Source organism: Protomyctophum bolini (assembly GCF_963924005.1).
Source record: "Protomyctophum bolini genome assembly, chromosome: 22".
Taxonomy (NCBI): Eukaryota; Metazoa; Chordata; class Actinopteri; order Myctophiformes; family Myctophidae; genus Protomyctophum; species Protomyctophum bolini.
The window spans coordinates 5,273,440-5,292,235 of NC_137883.1; the positions used below are offsets into that span (position 1 = coordinate 5,273,440).

The 18,796-nt window shown below is 42.8% G+C and overlaps 1 protein-coding gene across 1 annotated transcript in view; it reads left to right on the forward strand.

Annotated features, from left to right (window-relative positions):
- Positions 1 to 4,616: 4,616 nt before the first annotated feature.
- The window catches only part of LOC308309590 (RIMS-binding protein 2-like), a gene marked incomplete at both ends in the record, with an annotated part of 107,618 nt that continues 93,438 nt past the window's right edge, over positions 4,617 to 18,796 (forward strand). Inside the window, 2 exon segments of the mRNA XM_080755501.1 lie at positions 4,617 to 4,748; positions 11,210 to 11,389. Coding sequence (XP_080611627.1) covers positions 4,617 to 4,748; positions 11,210 to 11,389 — 312 coding nt within the window.

The following is an 18,796-nucleotide window of genomic DNA, read 5'->3' on the forward strand; positions in this document are numbered from 1 at the left end:
TGAAAAAAAAAAAGGTAATCGTTGAAAATGTTTCCATCCATAAAACAAAAACTAAAAAATATATTTACACTGCAGTCCAACATTCTGCTCTGTTTTAGCATGCCATATGGTCCCACAGCAGCAGGCTGACCTGCTGGGCAGAGAAAGCCTGCTTCATACTTCATCACGCATATGGTGCCGCGCGTCAAGAATAGCGGAGCTACAAGCCCACGGTGCAATGTGCTCGAGGTCTCGTGCGGTTTTGTAGGTCTACTTATTGTCGACGTACCGTCGTGCGATGGGAGCATACGTCGGGGCGCGCTGCTACAACGAAGACAACGTTTCTGAACCGTCGTCCCTTTTCGAGTCGAGCGCTGCAAAAAGGAGCAAATGTATCGTCAGGAAAATGCCAGGCACAAACTGGAATATAAAACATATTTTTGACACGGGGGAAACACAACATTGTGCGTCATATACCCTGCACGGCGTGCGTGCACACACATTTTCTCACCTGGAGGACCCGTCATGGAAACCAATACCCATTCTTCTGAGGCGGGTGTCTTGGGAGATGCAGCACAGTCACACGCGCGCCGCCACCAACGCACCACCACAGAACTCTGGAATACACATGAAGATCGGCACATTTTGTTTTTGGATCCTACACACAAAGTGCCTGGTGCGGTTCTTCTCGCGGAAGATCACGCGAGAGCAGCATGTGGGCATTGCGGCCGTGGCCAGCCAGGCTACATTTAACCCATTCTGACCGGGAACTCATTTTGGTGTTAGCATCATGTTATGCTTTAGCTATTGAAAAATAGCAGATCTACAAGCTCGTAGCGCGCCACCGAGTGGCGCGCTACGAGCTTGTAGGTCTGCTATTTTTGAAAAATCGAAGAACGACTGACATTTTTTAGAATCTGATCTCAGGTCAGAATGGGTTCATCAGACCAGTGTGTGTCCAGTGGAAACCTCATATGAATCTGATCTCAGGTCAGAATGGGTTAAAGGTGAGAAACCTACAAAAAAGAAACTGAGGTACAATGACGTGAAGACGAGGGGAGCTGACGATACTTAAATTAAATGGGTAAGAAGAACAAAATAATTCCTTCCAAATTCTAACCAATCTTTTTTTTTTTAAATGTACATTGTTTTATCGTATTTATAGTAAGGGGTACTATAACATCATCAGAGAGATATGTTCTTTTTTTCTTCTAACTTCTCAGTCAGTTGTCAATGCATATACACCATGATGTCCAGAGCGAGTTTAACTCATTTTTGGCATTGTTATACTTTAGCTATTGAGAAATAGCAGATCTACAAGCTCATAGCGGAGCTTGTACGTACGTCTGCTATCAAAGAAAGCTTTCCCTACAATACCGGAAAACATACTTGTACAGGCCTGGAGCCCCGAGGGACTCCGGTAAAACACAAGTGGCTTAATAAATAAAATAAAAATGCCAAGCTTTCAGTCTGAAGATCTTCATCAGGGCAAAGCTTTTGGGTCAAACAACCTTTTGAACGAAGGTCGCCTGATTCCAAAAGCGTTTGGCTCTTGATTAAAGAAGCTTCTACCGATCCAAGTGTGCTGCAGACACTGCTTTAGTGTCTGTCGTCAGGCCAATTAAGGCATGGCCGAGACTATATGTTTTCATATTCCATCCCGATTGGCTATAAGAATGGCTTCTTAAGTTCGCAGGAGTGGCCCGATTTGAACTAAATGCCTCGAATGCATCACGAACCCTGATTGTTAACGCTATACGTGCCCTGGCGGAGACCTGCGCGCACATTTATCTAGTTCCATACAGCGTTTTTGGCAGCAGATTTTAGTCATAGGGCTGTATTTTGCGTGTCTTAAGTACCGGGTCTTATTACATAACTTAAGACCTGGAGGCGTGATCAATGCCATTTGGCTATTCTGAGTGGTCAAAGAGCATTGACCACGCCTCCAGGTCTTAAGTTAAGTACGGTAATAAGACCTGGTACTTAAGACACGCCAAAATACAGCCCCTAGTCTCTTGAATAGTTTTCATTTAGTTTTAGTCACATTTTAGTCACCTGGAATGTTTTAGTGTCTAGTTTTAGTCGACTAAATCTACAGTTGATTTAGTCGAACAAAATGTATTTTGGCGGTGCCTTGACGCCGTCGTGACTCGTAATGACAGTTTTTTTTTTCCACTTGCTGAAAATAGCCGATCTACAAGGCCGCGACGCGTTGTGAGCTTGTAGATCGGCTATTCTCAGCATGCGACCAAGTGTAAAATGACTTATACTGGATCTCTTGTCCACTATAGTCCCTTCCTCGCATTTTAGTCTAGTTTTTATTTGCCGACGAAATTGTCAGTATATGTAGTGTCGGTTTTAGTCGTCGTAGCTTCGTTGTCATGTAGTTCCCATGTAGTTTTCCTCAGTGGAAAAAGGTAGTCGACGGACTTTTTTTTTTCCGTCTTAGTTTTGGTCGACGAGAGAACAACGCTGGTGGCAGAGGGAGGGAATAAGGACGACCGTCAGTTTAAGTCTCCTCCTAACGCAGACATGACGGGGCCAACAGGTTTTGTGTGGACTCTCTCAAGAACAGAGTGCTGGAGGTCAACAAAGTACCACAGACGAAAAACAGTCTAGAGTCCAAATTTCATTCTGACCCCTCCACGAAAAGGCCTCGTTGTCCTGAACCCGTATCTTATCATTTATACATTATGGGTCAATAGTGTGTGACTTAGACTGTTTTTCGTCTGTGGCATTCAGACTGTCAACAGGCTACAGAGGGATATGGAATCGAGCCTTTTTTTTAAAATATACAAACAAAACCAAAAGGTCCAAAAGGTCCAGTCAGGTAGGAGGAGGAGGAGGAGGAGGAGGAGAACCACTAGGGCGGTTTTATTTAGGATTTAGGATTGACTGATAAAAGCTGTATCTCCCTCTTTCATTGTAATGCTGTGATACCGTAATCCCTCTTGCTCGCTCTCTCTCTCTCTCTCTCTCTCTCTCTTATGTAACTGAGCAGAGAGGACACACACACACACACACACACACACACACACACACACACAATCAATAATCCCAGTCCGCCTCCTGGGTAGACACTCGTGCAAGGGAGCAACAGAAGTGAGAAGTGGGGGAGATTCATGATGTGTGCATCATTATGTGGTAAATATAATTATAATGCCAAACACTGACGGCAGTTATTTTTTACTATATTGATATGGATGGATGAAGATGGGGCTGTGCAGTAAGTGGTAAATTGGTGTTGTGTGTGTGTGTGTGTATAATAGGGGTGTATGAAGCAAATATTCATATATTGATATCGATGACTTGTCTGTCTTGAGTATTGCAAGTGTTTTGTGTTTCGCCATGTACCGTGGTTTGATATTCAAAAAGACAATATAGATTTTGTTCCCGGGGAACATCCCAAAAGTTAATTCCTTTGCTTATATAGATTTGCATAGAAGACGTGAATGCCGGACGTTACATCATGGACATGTGTGATCGTGTATCGACTTTTGATCGAGTTTCGATCGGTTTACACGTGTTTAGTGGCTAAAATTGAGTTTGTGTTGGGATTAAAATCGGACGACCATGTGATGCGGCTCACAGATCAGGAACTTGATGTACAAATTACACCCTTTATCTGGACATGATGTTAGCATGTCTGTCGCAGGGATTTAACCCATTTTGGGGCGGGAAGGTGAACCCCCTTTTGGTGTTTTAGGCTATTGAAAAATAGCAGATCTACAAGCTCGTAGGTAGGTATTTTACGAGCTTGTAGGTCTGCTATTTTTTTTGAAAAATCGTGAAAATGTGGCACAAATCTTGGCATATTTATTCTTTCACAAAGAGGGGGTGGTCCCTGGAACAACATATTTTATTCTATTTTGTAGAATCGTTCCCAGGTCAAAATGGGTGAATCCCAACACAACCCTTGATGCCGAGTGCCAAGCAGGGATATCCTAGTGACACTGAAGGCAGGGAGGCATTGGGTACCTTTTTTTTCTTTTTATAGTTTTTTTGGTATGACTCGGCTGGTGCTTTAAACCCATAATGACCTCCCCATCTGAGGGCAGACACGGGCCACTAGATGGCAGTGTTTTATCAGTGTTTTTGTCGTTTTAACTTTTTAAACTCAGGAAAAAGAAGGGCGCGTGTATATTTGGCCACCGACCCCCATCTGAAAATATGTTATTCTATAGCCAAAAATGTAGTTAAAAACGCTGTGGAACAATACATATTCAAAGTTAGTCTTCTAAATCATGACGGTTTTAAGAAAAAGCTATGTTAGTCGTTCTCACACGTTTTCATGTCAAGGACCCCCACAAATATATGTAATTGGCCGCTGACCCCCCCCCCCCCCCCCCCCCCCCCCACATCTGAAAATATGTTGTTCCAGGAACCCCCCAGAATCAAAGATTCGAGCTATAAACATTCGCTCTGAAAAGAATATATAGTAAAAGTTTTGCACAACATATTTTCATATAATTGTTGGGGTCCTTGACATGAAATATTGAGCACCACTGATACAGAAAGATCAGGATTTTGACTTAAAAAAAAGAATCGACGTTGGGCTTAGATTCAGTGTGTCTGGTGTGTGTGTGTGTGTGTGTGTGTGTGTGTGTGTGTGTGTGTGTTTCGCGCAGGTGATGATCATGCGGGGACATAGATCCGGTGCAAACATCGAGGAGCTGTTGAAGCAGTCCCAGAGGGAACTGCTGTGGATCCAGCGTCAGTTGGCCATGATCTCTGCCAGGAATGCACATCATCTGCAGACCAGGCCAAAGGTACACACAGTGTGTCATTCATCCATCCATCCATTCATCCATCCATCTTCAACCGCTTATCCGTGGCCGGGTCACGGGGGCAACAGCCAGTGTTGTTTTCGCCGACTAAAACTTAAGACGAGAAATGTTCGTCGACTACCTTTTTTACACCGAGGAAAACTAAATGGAAACTACATGAAAACTAAGCTATGAATGATGACTAAAACCAAGACTATAATAATATATATACTGACAATTTCGCCAACAAATTAAAAACTAGACTAAATTGTTATGAAGGGACTAGTGCACAAGAGATCCAGTATTCCCGAGATGTTCCAATTGGCCAGTGAGTCGATTTGTTCCCTCCCCCCCCAGCCGATTTTGAAGTCCACACCCACAACACCAGAGGGAGTGCAACAACAAACCATGTACAACCCAGATTCGGCACAGACAAGGGACTGAATTATTTTCGCTCCTATGCCACCAAAATGTGGAACGCCCTACCAACAGTCATTAAGACATGTGAACCCCTTGACTCCTTCAAAACCGCTCTCAGAGGGCACCTACGGACGGCTGCAATTCGAAACTGGCCCCCGTAAAATCTGATAAAAATAAATAAAAAAAATCAATCAATCAAATGCAGAGTGTGCAGCAAATGGCCCATGTATGCAATAGGCTAGAACACTTTGGTAGAGGTTTGGGTTGTTGTGTACCTTGCCATGATGTGACTACAAAAATAAATAAATAAATAATAATAATAATTGCTCCCGTTGACTGGAATTTGATTCATTCAAAATATGCTATCTTATTGACTTACATTGTACAGTGAAGGACTAGTGAAACAAAAAACACCTATAGGCCAATGCCTAAGAATGGCCAGCAGGGGCCAGCATTGTTCAATATTCAGATCCAGCATCTGTAGAGCACGGCAGAACCCTGACATTGGCTTACAGACAGTGGTGGGGGAAAGTAGGCTACTAAAAGTACGGAATTGAAAATGTACTTGAGTAAAAGTACAAAAGTATCGGCATCAAAATGTACCTAAAGTACTAAAAGTAAAAGTACTCATTGTGCAGAATGTGCCATTTTCTCACGTTCAAAATGTGTCCAAAAGTCTATTGAAAGTAGCAGATGTGGGCTTGTAGATCTGCTTTTTTTCAATGCATTTTCAAATGTATAGGGTTGAAGTGGTTAATATGGCATATGTTTTCGTATCAAAATTAAAATCTCCAATTGGCGCGCTATACGAGCTTGCACCATTTGAATTTCCATCCACTCCTGAAACTCTGCCTCTCTTTTTTGGGCTATATTCCTCCCCTGCTATAATGGCACGCCTGAAAAAACATATTCGCTTGGAAGCTGTAACGTGTCTTAGAAAAAACCCAAATCTACTGTATATACAGGCTATAATCGGCGTACGTATATACTGTACGGCGATGTGTCACATTTATCACGTGAAAGTCAGTTCTTTCCGGTGGCGAGTGACACGGCTGTGTAAAGTATGGCTTAACCCATTTTGGGGCGGGAACCCCTTTTTGGTGTTTTCAAGCGTTGGCTTGTATAGGCCTGCTATTTTTTTTTAAAAGCCCAGTGAAAATGCGGCACAAATGTTATTTCAGAGCGAACCGTTTTTGGGACAACGTATTTTCAGATGGGAGGGTCGGCGGCCTATATTATACATAACATTTTTGGGGGCCCTTGACATGAAATATTGAGGCACCACTGGATACAGAAACACGAGGTATATTTCAGAAAACTTCTTTGCGACGTCGTCCGGCCCAAATGGGTTAAGGATGGAAACAGACACGGGGCGAGCAAAGGGTTGCTAGGCAACAGAGTGTAGGAGAGCATATTTTACTCTCTCTCTCTCTCTCTCTCTCTCTCATTCTCACCGCTGCTCTCTCTCCTCCCCTCCATCCATATAAGTGTTTACACTGAGACTATCCTGCTAATGGCATGAAGAGCACTCCTACGGTGAGTTCGCAGCGGACGCAAACGGCTGACCCCCCCCCCCTGACGAGAGTGTATAGACGTGAGAGAGAGGACCCCAACAACGTGAAACACAAACCTCTGCCCCTCTGCCCCTCTGCCCATGCATGGACCGCCCCATGTACCGTCATGTCGGATTTAGATCGTTTTCTTTTTTTGAGCGGTGTGCAGCCACTCCCTTATACGGCGCTATGGGTGGGTGGTGGGTGGGTGGGTGCGTCTGAGCACGGAAACAGCACGGTTGATTTTCACCACCTGTGCGCATCCTAACACACACACACACATGCACACACACACACACACGCACGCACATATTAACCCATTCTGGACGGGAACCCCTTTTGGTGTTTTTTTTTAACTAAGCATTATGTTATACTTTAGCTATTTAAAAAATAGCAGATCTACAAGCTCGTAGCAGCGCCACTCGGTGGAGCTTGTGGGCTGCTATTTTTGAAAAAAATCGTGAAAATGCGTCACAAATCTTTGAATATATTATATTCTTTCAGAGCGAACGTTTTGTGCCAGTACAGCACAGTGACGGTACGGTACAGTACAGTACAGTACAGTACAGTACAGTACAACAGAGGGTACATCTGGACGCGGGGCGGCTCGCCGGAATCGGGGCCGGGAACCCTATGTGCGTTCCCGTGGGTCTGGAACTTCCACCCCCCCCCCCTCCCTGCACCACTCACTTCACACGGGTGTGATTTTATTTCAGGAAAGGTCTTGCAAGTCAGCGATTCTTCTTCTTTTCAAACGTTTTGAAGAAATGTGTTACTTTGCCACAGACGGGGAAACTATAACGTCCTGGACCGCTATAGGATCCATTTGGACCCCTGGCGGTCCCCGGGCCAGACGTTGGGAACCAGTGTTGTTAACTCTTGAGTGTGTAAAATGAAACCAAAAAGTGGACCCGGGAGGCATGGGGTCCATTTTGGTTTGATTTTATGCATGCGCTCTCAAGATGTTGAGTTGTTAAAACTTAATTTACAAGGGGTCTTCTTCTACACAATTAGGGAATTGTTGTTTTGATCAAGGTTTTTGCGTGCCTGTTATCTCTCTTATGGTATATACAGTACCAACAGCAATGCATCATGGCATTGTGGACGAAACCTTATCCCACGACAATATTCGACAATATTCGACAAAATGGCTAAAAATGCATTATTATCGGCCCTATTCGGTTTTGGCCCGAATAGGCAGAAAGGATATCACCGAATAGTGTATTGCAATTGATGCATTTCAAAAGAGCTGAATAAATGTTGTATGAACCCCCTAATAGTGATTATTATTTAAGCCATAAATGAGGTAGCTTTATGGTACGGCCATGACGGCAATGGTATAGGAAAAAAGATGTATACTATTAATCGTATTCGGATATTCGGTATTCGGCCAACTGTTTCCTATATTCGGTATTCGGTTTCGGCCAAGAATGTCCCTTTCGGTGCATCCCTAATTCGTATACGTTTTGGGTCTGAGAGGCTAAATGACACCACAATGGTCGTCCGTCCGTCCGTCCGTGGCTCAAATGTTGAATAAATGATGGACCTTGATATATGAAAAGCGTTGAAAACCACCTGTGTGTGTGTGTGTGTGTGTGTGTGTGTGTGTGTGTGTGTGTGTGTAAAGCACCGGAGAGAGCCACGGATAAATGGGACACGTATAGAGGAAAGAAAGAAGCATCTTGTCGTGTGGGTGACGTGTTGGATCGTTGTCTTTGTACAACCCATTTAGACCTGACGTCGAAATTGAAAGAAAAAAAAAAGTCTTCTACATCATGACAGTTTTCTGAAAAACCATTATGTTTCTATGTCAGTGGTGGAGGTGCTCAATATTTCACGTCAAGGACCCCCAGAATTATCTGTATATTTGACCACGGACCCCCCCCCCCCCCCCCCCCCCATCTGAAAATATGTTGTTCCAGGAACTCGGATTTGAGTTTAAAAAAAAAAAAAAAACGTTCGCTCTGAAAGAATATAAGCTGAACGCACCACCGAGAGGAGGAGAAGAAGAAGATGCTCATCATCCATGATGCAATCATTCACACATCACTGCTCAGTATGGATTCACCACGCACGCACACACACACAGAGACACACGCGCGCACGCACACACACACGGACACAGACGGACCGTTGAAATGAATGCAGAGTATATAGACACACACACACAGGGTGCGGGTATACGTCCTCCTTCGTGTATATGGATATTTTGAGTGTGGATTCAAGACACTGTGTGTGTGCGTGCGCGTCACGCGCGAGAGAGAGAGGCTTGCGTGCAAGAGGGTGTTTCTATAAGCTTATAGGAGAGCTATACTGTACAATACATGGCGAGGGAAAATGAGCAGAGAGCACGAGAGAGAGACACGTGAACACGAGAATGAGGGATTGGGTATACGTGTGACGGAGTGATATGAAGGCGTTGTATTGTCTGTCTGTCTGTCTGTCTGTCTGTCGCTCTTAGGTGATGCACCGAATATTCGGCCGCAGAAAATGGCAAAAACAAAAAATTCAATTTTTCAGGCCTATTCGCTTTCGGCCCCGAATTGGCCAGAAAATATATCACCGAATAGTGTATTGCAATTGATGCTTCTCATAAAGAGCTGAATAAATGTTGTATGGACCCATAACGGTGATTATTATTATTTAAGTTAAGTTTTAGCTAACATAACCATTTATTTTGCCATACATCAGGTATAGCTTCAAGGTAACGGCCATGACAGCAATGGTAGGGAGATTTTTTTTTAAATTATATATATATATAATATTAATCATATTCGGTATTCGGTATTGGGCCAGTAATTCCTCTTTCGGTGCCTCCCTACTCGCTCTACATATCACAGGCTATACTAAAGCCTGATTTATACGTCGCGCGAATTGACAGGGGGGAAGCTTATGGATCGTCGCATGACGGGCGTATAAATAAAGTACGGTATAAGCCCCCGCAGTTGCTTTGTTGACATGTTAACCCGTTCTGACCTGAGATCAGATTCTAAAAAAAATGTCTTCTAATACATCCTGACAGTTTTCCATTCTGACCTGAGATCAGATTCTAAAAAAAATGTCTTCTATACATCCTGACAGTTTTCCATTCTGACCTGAGATCAGATTCTAAAAAATGTCTTCTATACATCCTGACAGTTTTCCATTCTGACCCGAGATCAGATTCTAAAAAATGTCTTCTTATACATCCTGACAGTTTTCCATTCTGACCCGAGATCAGATTCTAAAAATGTCTTCTATTCTCAGTCGCTCTTCGATTTTTCAAAAAAATAGCAGACCTACAAGCTCGTAGCGCACCACACTAATAATAACAGTGGCTCATGGGGGTCGGCGGTGGCTCAGGGGTAGAGTGGCCGGATGGTAACCGCAAGGTTGCCAGTTCGAAACCCTGTGGGCTCCCACCCAGAGTCAGTGTCGAGGTGTCCTTGAGCAAGACACTGAACCCCCCCTAATTGCTCCTGATGTGCTGGTTGGATGCCTTTGCAATTGGTTTCCTGCCCGCCGTCGGTGTGTGAATGTGATTCACAATCTATGTAAAGCGCCTTGGATAGAGTGAAGTAAGTAGCCTTGCCGAGCCATGAGGCCCATATATATATCTCCTGTTTCTGTAGCATGAGGCAGCTTGATGTACAAGTATACACCCCCTGGACATGGCGCTAGTATGTGTCGCAGGGACTTGTACTCCCAATCCAACCCTTGATGCTGAGTGTCAAGCAGGGAGGCACCGGCTCCCACTTTTAGAGTCTTTGGTATGACCCGGCCGGGGATCGAACCCCGACCTCTCGGTCTCAGGGCGGACACTCTAACCACAAGGCCACTGAGCTGTTAAAGGCGCTATATTAAACGTATACCATTTAACTGCAGGGAGAACGTGAAAACCGATGTGACCGACATTGGCTGATGGCGCGATGGCCTGTTGCAACTATATGGCTGTCTCGGGCACAATGATATTGTTCATTCAGTGCAGTGTTGTTTGTTGCAGCAAGTTTCTATTTTAGTTTTAGTCATAGTCTTTGGACTGAAACTTCATTTAGTTTTAGTCAAATTTTAGTCACCTGGAATGTCTTGGTGTTAGTCTAGTTTTAGTCGACTAAATCTACAGTTGATTTAGTCGACTTAAATGTATTTTGGCGGGTCTTGATGCGGTCGTAATGAATGTTTTTACACTTGCTGAAAATAGCCGATCTACAAGCTCACAACTGAGCTTGTAGATCAGCTATTTTCAGCATGCAACCAAGTGTAAAATGACTTATACTGGATCTCTTGTCCCTTCCTAACATTTTAGTCTAGTTTTTATTTGTCGACGAAATTGTCAGTATATTTAGTCTTATAGTTGTAGTCATCGTAGCTTAGTTTTCATTTGTTTTTGTCAGTGAAAATAGGTAGTCGACGGAACATTTTTCGTCTTGGTTTTAGTCGACGAAAACAACACTGATTCAGTGTCGTGTTGTTTATGTATTTTATTTAATTGTTTTTTTTTTAACTTTGCAGCCAAAAGATGACATCATTTCATCCGACCGAGATAACAAGACGGCGGCGTACGCCGGCGGCCACGCGGCGGCGGTCTGCGGCGTGGAGCGCGTGCGCCTGCTGGAGGAGCGAACGCGAGCCTTGAAGGTGGAAGTGACCGCCCTTCGCCGCGAGGTGGCGCCGCCGCAGTGCAGGACGTCAGTGAGTCCGCTCCCGTTCCGTCTCTTTTCGTCCTCTCCGCTTTTCGCTTCTTGTATAATATGTATATCGGGTTCTGTAGTAGTATTTATGAATGGACACGGACACACTAGTGCTTCTGTTTGGATGCCGCGGGTTGTTTACTGAATGAATGCAAGCGGGAGCATATACATAGGCTGGTGCACATGCGCAGTTGTGCTGGAATGCACCGTCAACATTTTGTCAACAGGGGGAGCCCTGGTATAGCATATGCATAGCATATAGCATAGCAATATGTATTAAAGCGCAAATAACATGCATTTTAAAACTGCTTTTAATATTTAATAATCATATGGTTCTATGTCCCTCAAAGTTATTTCTAATGGTTTGAGCCTCAATCACCACTCTGATATAACCAGGCCTTGGCATTTCTTTCTGGACTTTGAAAGCAGTTTTAGCTGCAGTACCACACTGTCCTGAGGTGGAGAGGGTGCTGATATGCAGATTATTTAATATTTGAGTCATTATAATACTGATGCTAGATAAAACCAGGCTTGTTTCCATTCCATGCCAGCTTGGAAAATCAACAATGGTGGACATTGTAAACAAAGTGGAAATGCAAATTTGGAACTGAAGACTGAAGAAAAGGAGGAATTATACAAAGTAGGATGACATTGATGACATCACGATGAGGCCAAAATCAGTCGAGCTGTTTCTGAGAGCAATTTCCATTAAAACACCCATATGACATGAAGGCCTGATTGTTCAAAATTGGTTATTTGTGGGGATAGAAAACACACATGGGAGCCCCAAAAACACAAAAGAAATTGAAAAAGTTGAATTTTATGTTATAGGTCCTTTAAAGCCAATACATTACACAGCTTCTTTCTCACCGTTATGCCTCCCGGAGACCAGTTTCGGACAGCACATTTCTATTTTTAGTTTTAGCCGTATATACAGTCTTACTTGAATAGTTGTCACTTATAGTTTTAGTCACATTTTAGTCACCCGGAATGTATTAGTCAAGTGTTTAGTCTAGTTTTAGTCGACTGAAATGTGTTTTGGCGGGCCTTGATGCCGTCGTAATGGCTGGTTTTTTTTACACTTAGCTGAAGATAGCAGATCTATATACAAGCTTGTAGACCTGCGCTTGTAGATCTGCTATTTTCAGCTCGCAAACCAAGTGTGAAGTGACTTCTAGTGGATCTCTTGTCCACTAGTCCCTTCCTATAACGTTTCAGTCTAGTTTTTCAGTTGGTTTCCATTTAGTAGTCGACGAACATTTTCCGTCTTAGTTTTAGTCGGCGGAATCGACACTGTCAGAGACGCACGCACGCACGCACGCATGCACGCACGCACGCACGCACGCATGCACGCACACACGTTTGTATTACTATAGTATAATTTGAGAGATGGATTCACGAGGACCATTTTCCTGCAGGACCTCACTAGAGAAAAATATTGTATAAAGTTTTTTTTGGGGGAGTTATATATATAGGATTTCAATTAGGAATACATTCAGAGGTCATTATAGGTTCAGCAGTTATGGAGTTATGCCCGATTCATTCCTACAATAGCCGACCTAAAAGCTCACAGCGTGTCTGTCGCTGCGACGCGTTGTTGACTTTTCGTCTTTAGTCGTGTTGCAAAGAAGAAGAAGAGTTAAAAATGGCATCTCATAGAATCACTGGCTCAAAGGTATATTCGGTGATTTCACTCAAAAAAACCTTAGGTTTCGTTTTTTGGCTGTGGGACCTATAAGCCTTTCATCCAATCAGGATAGAGAGCCAAAAACGAAACCTATAAGGTTTTTTGACCCCCCCAGGGGTTAACTGGTTAATTCCTTATATGGTCAGCACACTCTATAGTAGAGAGGATTATCACAACAAAACAAAAAAAAATGATATTTGAATTAAGTGAAATCACTGAATATACCTTTAAGATGTTGATGGCCTCACAAGAACTGTATAGTAATACAAACGTGCGTGCGTGCGTGCGTGCGTGTGTGCGAGCGGTGCGGTGCGGTGCGTGCGGTGCATGTTCATGCATGCATGCGAGTATTTAGCGGGTTACAAACAGTCTTGCCCCCCCCCCCCCCCCCCCCCAGGTGGTCCCAGATGGCCAAGTGAGTGTGTGTGTGAGCCGTTGTCTTGGCAACAAGCCTATTTCCAGAAGTGTGTCACAGACAAACATTAAACCCCAGCATCCGTATTGCGTAGTAAGGGGGGGAAACCTTCGCAGGAAAATAGGATAGATTTACAAGTCACTCATTTTGTTGCTTTAGACTATAGAGGACACATTGTGAAACTTGTAGATCTACTATTTTCTGCAAAGATATATTCGCGCGTGGGGAAACTCCTTTTTTTGGTGTTCTTCTAATAACCCGTCTGGACGGGAACCCTGCTTGGGGTTCTGTACACTTGTACAGTATGTACAGTATTACAAATGTATATATATATATATTATTTTGTATGCTGCTATATAAATATTTGAAGTAAAAAAAAAAAAAACTCAGCATTTCAGTTCAGTCCAAAATGGGTTATTTGTCATTTGATATAGATTTAGTCGACTAAAATCTCATGACATTTAGTCGACTGAAACTAGACCAAGACTAAAACATTCCATGAGGTGACTAAAACGAAGTGAAACCTATTCCACTATACGACTGAAACTAAAATCTAAATTTGCTGGCCCCAAAACCACACAGGTCCAGACCGGGGGGGGGGGGGGGGGGGGGGCAGTCAGACAGATATTTAGTGAAGCCACTACTAAGGAAATCGAGACTTCCTGAAAGTTCATATAATGGCCTGTTGTGGCGCTGTCATTGGGCCCAAAAAAAAACCCCATATAGCCCCATAGAGGTCCATGTATTTGGGCCCAACTTCACCTAGACTGTATTACCTTAATAAACATGGTCATGAATACGTTCTGCTTCCAGTCACTATAGTTTAAAGTCTCATTTCACATGTCCTAATATTCTTTTTGGAAAATTACGGTCCCATTTATTAAAAAAAAAATGACCATAAAGTCGCATATGTTCTGAGGGGCGTGGCTACCGTTACAGTCCATGAACGGGAGCCACTCCCCCGTTCAGTCAAAATAAAAACCAACGAAGAAGAAGGGGGGGGGGGGGAAGTCCCGCCTCGTTGTCTGGGCCAGCCAATGGCCAGCTGGGCCCAAACGGAGCCAGCTGGGCCCAAACGGATCTAGAAATATGGCAACTAACTTACAGTACAGTGCAAGGAATTACAGGCTTCATTTTACGTCCATGTTAGACCCGGGGAACACTTTGTCCATATATTTTTTTTTACAGTCTATGGTCCAGACATACTGTAGGCCTACTTGCCTTACCTCCTTTGCCTTTCTCTTCTTTTCCCTTTTACCACACCAACGTGTTGCCTGCCTGGCAACCCTTTAATTCTGACAGACAACTGTTGGATATTGGAAACACTATAAAGTGAGGAATGACCTTCTGTGTGGGATATAGTTCCTGCATTTAGGCCTGAAGTCTTCTGAAAGAATATATAATTCAAAGATTTGTGCCGCATTTTCACGACTTTTCAAAAATAGCAGACCGGCTAACGCTCCGGTTCGGTCTCTATATCCTTTATAGCTCTATGCTTAATTAACCCATTCTGAACGGGAACCCATTTTGGTGTTAGCATCATGTTATGCTTTAGCTATTGAAAAATAGCAGATCTACAAGCTCATAGCGCGCCACCGAGTGGCGCGCGCTACGAGCTTGTAGGTCTGCTATTTTTGAAAAATTGAAGAACGACTGACATTTTTAGAATCTGATCTCAGGTCAGAATGGGTTAATCAGACCAGTGTGTGTCTAGTGGAAACCTCGTATGAATCTGATCTCAGGTCAGAATGGGTTAAAAGGCTATTGGTGGTGGTGGCGTCTCCCGTGGCCCCATCCATCCCCATGGCAACATGTGAGCACAGCTGGTCCCTTCCATTATAATCTTGATGATACAGGCCATAATAAGGTCACTAATTAATGAATGAATTAATTAATCGTGACTACATTTGACAGAGGGACTGCCATTGGATTCTTTTTTTTTTTTCCAGTTTTTCATATCAGTGATCATATATAGCTTCAAATTGACATATTGGTTGTTCCGTTTGACCCACCGGTTTTTTGGAGATGTGGCTCATATAGAGTAACGTCTTGCAGAAAACAGCGAGTTGAGAAAACGGGCTTGAAAGGTTTACTTCTGTGGTCTTTTAACATTACACCTATAGCTACATGTTTAAGCATTCATTTCATATCTACATGTCGATTTCAGCTCCGACACTTGTTTCAGACATGTTTTAGTATGTGAAGAGTCTGCCTGTGCTATTAACAAGACCGTTCAACTTGTGTTTCTTATTGAAACTATATCACCCCCCCCCCAGGAAATCCAAGGAAATTGACATTGTTCTAAGGGGCGGGGCATCCTCAAATGATATTAGGCAAGGGTGTGTTTGGACTGCAGGTCTCTTTCTTTAATTGGATTTGGCCCCAGTGTTCTTTCAAGATGGCTCAAGCTGTCTCTATAACTCCATTATCCCTTTTTCCTGTCCCTCTCGCCTGTCCCTCTCGCTGCAGAAGGTGAAGAAGTGAAAGCTAAAAGCAAAGCCTCCCCTTAGTGTGTGTCGAAACAGTTGGGTTAAACACGGTGTTGACTTTGTCGACCTAAAACTGAGGCCCGACTCACACCTTTCGATCTAGCATATACAGCACTGATGCATGCTAGATAGTATACAAACGGTGTGATACATCTTGCCCCCAATGCATTTCCAATGGAAGTCCAATGGTTTGACGCGACATTCATACAACACAAATGTTGTGTCAAACCATTGTGACTCCCATTGGGAATGCATTGCGAGCTCGCATCAGCTATGCATCTCATACAACAAGCATACATCAGTCAAGCATACGTCAGTCTGTTCTAAAGGTGTGAGTCAGGCCTAAGACGAGAAATGTTCGTCGACTACCTTTTTCCACTGAGGGAAACTAAATGGAAACTAAGCTATGATGACTAAAACTAAGACTAAATATATTGACAATTTCGTCAGCAAATAAAAACTGGACTAAAATGTTAGGAAGGGAATAGTGGACAAGAGATCCGGTGTAAATAAAAGACAAGTCATTTTACACTTGGCTTCATGCTGAAAATAGCAGATATACAAGCTCACAACGTGACGCGTTTGTGAGCTTGTATATCTGCTATTTTCAGCAAGTGTGAAAGATCTGTCACGGCGGCGGCATCAAGGCCACGCTAAAATACATTTTAGTCGACTAAATCAACCGTAGATTTAGTCGACTAAAATCTCATGACATTTAGTCGACTAAAACCAGACCAACCCTAAAACATTCCAGGGGACTCAAATGTGACTAAAACTAAATGAAAACTATATTCAAAAGACTATGACTAAAACTAAAATGACCACTCTCTTAGCTGTTTTGTCTTCATCTCTACTCATGCCTTCGACTATGGGTTTTCCTAATCTTTCCTCCCACTGGCCACGCAGCGGTGGAAAAAGTACTACTCGATTGTTTTACTCAAGTAAAAGTACCAATAGGCAAACTGCAATTTAGAACTACAAGTAAAAGAAAATGTATACCATGAGTAAAAGTACAAAAGTATCGGCATCAAAATGTACTTGAAGTACTAAAAGTACTCGTATATTGCAGAATGTCCCATTTTTCACAAGTTCATCCAGAAAGCTATAGTTGAGTGAGACTCAGAGGCCACTAATCGGGGCTGGGGATGTATGGATGTATGGCTTATATAGTATAGTCAGGGCAGGGCAGGCCAATCCGGTCTGTGTATAATAATCACATTCTCTCAGAGCTCATTCCAGACACACGAGTCATTTGAGAGCCTGGTTTTCGAGATGATTTATCCAGGCTTCCTGCCAGTGTGTGTGGACCATATTAGGGCATTCACTTCTAGTCATTTTTACTAGTTGACTGTAGTTGCCTACCTATATTTATGTAAAATAAAAAAAAACTTTATTTTAATTTATTTGTACATTTTAAAAACTGTACATGGTGACTATAACTATAATCTACCTGATCTTGAGGCCTACAAAATCGGGGGAAAACTTTTTTCTTATCAACTAGTCGACTAGTTGCTTAATGCCCTAGATCATATACAGCACTGACACTTTCCCGTGCATTCAGACGAGTCACAAAATGGTTTTGATAAAGCCTTAACAAACTGAATAAGTCCACATGCCGTGAAAATATTTGCTGTCAATTCAATCAGTCGTTTGATAACAATCTAAATGTAATAATGTGATGCTGGTTAAAAAAAAGATTACTGGCCATTCCTTTTTTTTTTTCGATAGTGTGACAGTGTTTTTATCGCCTTGCGAGCTTATTTGCTTTCGTGACATGAAATGCAGCTCAAAGTGCTTTACAGAGAAATGGAGAAAGAAAGAAAAGAAAAGCAAGGCATAAACACATTACAAATAATAGCAGTAATGCAATACATACAGTGAGGACATAAATAACAGAAAAATGTAAACGATTCAACTAAAAGCAAGAGTGTATAGAAGTGGGTCTTGAGGCATTTGCTTTTGGGGTTTGGGACATATAAAGGCGTTGAACACGTCGTTGTCCTTGGCAGTCATTGAGTTAAGACTGCCGTTGGTTGGCAAAGGGAACATCTTGGACATAGCTAGTGCTACTTTAGTCTGTTCCTGTCTATTGTGATATGGAAATAGCTCAAGAGTGTGTGTGTGTGTGTGTGTGTGTGTGTGTGTGTGTGTGTGTGTGTGTGTGTGTGTGTGTGTGCGAGGGTGCGAGAGAGACATGTCGATGAGAACATATTATTTTCAGACAAACAATGCATATAAAAGCCGCCGTGTCTTATCTTACGAGAGCTCCAGATATCATTATTATCCTATTGAACGTTTTTGTCACATCAGAGAGAAACTGTACCCAGTACTAAGAATACGATGGGGGTTGAAATGTAGGGCCTTCCTGGATTAATTGAAATCCCTCTTAATTGGATTAAAAACATTTTTAGGACCTAGCGTTTATGCGCCGCGGACTCTTGCACAATTCACATAATACGTTCACCGCACAATTGTATACAGATGTGTACAGTAGCCATGTTGTTTTTGGCAGCAAATTTCTATTTTAGTTTTTAATCGTTGTCTCTTGAATAGTTTTCACTTAGTTTTAATCACATTTTAGTCACCTGGAATGTTCTAGTGTTTAGTCTATAGTTTTAGTCGACTAAATGTCATACGATTTAAATCTACAGTTGATTCAGTCGACTGAAATGTGTTTTGACAGGCCTTGTTGTCGTTGTAATGACATATTTTTACACTTTGGTTGCATGCTGAAAATAGCAGATCTACAATCTTGCAACGCGTCACAGCGAGATTGTAGATCTGCTATTTTCAGCATGCAAACCCAGCATAAAACTG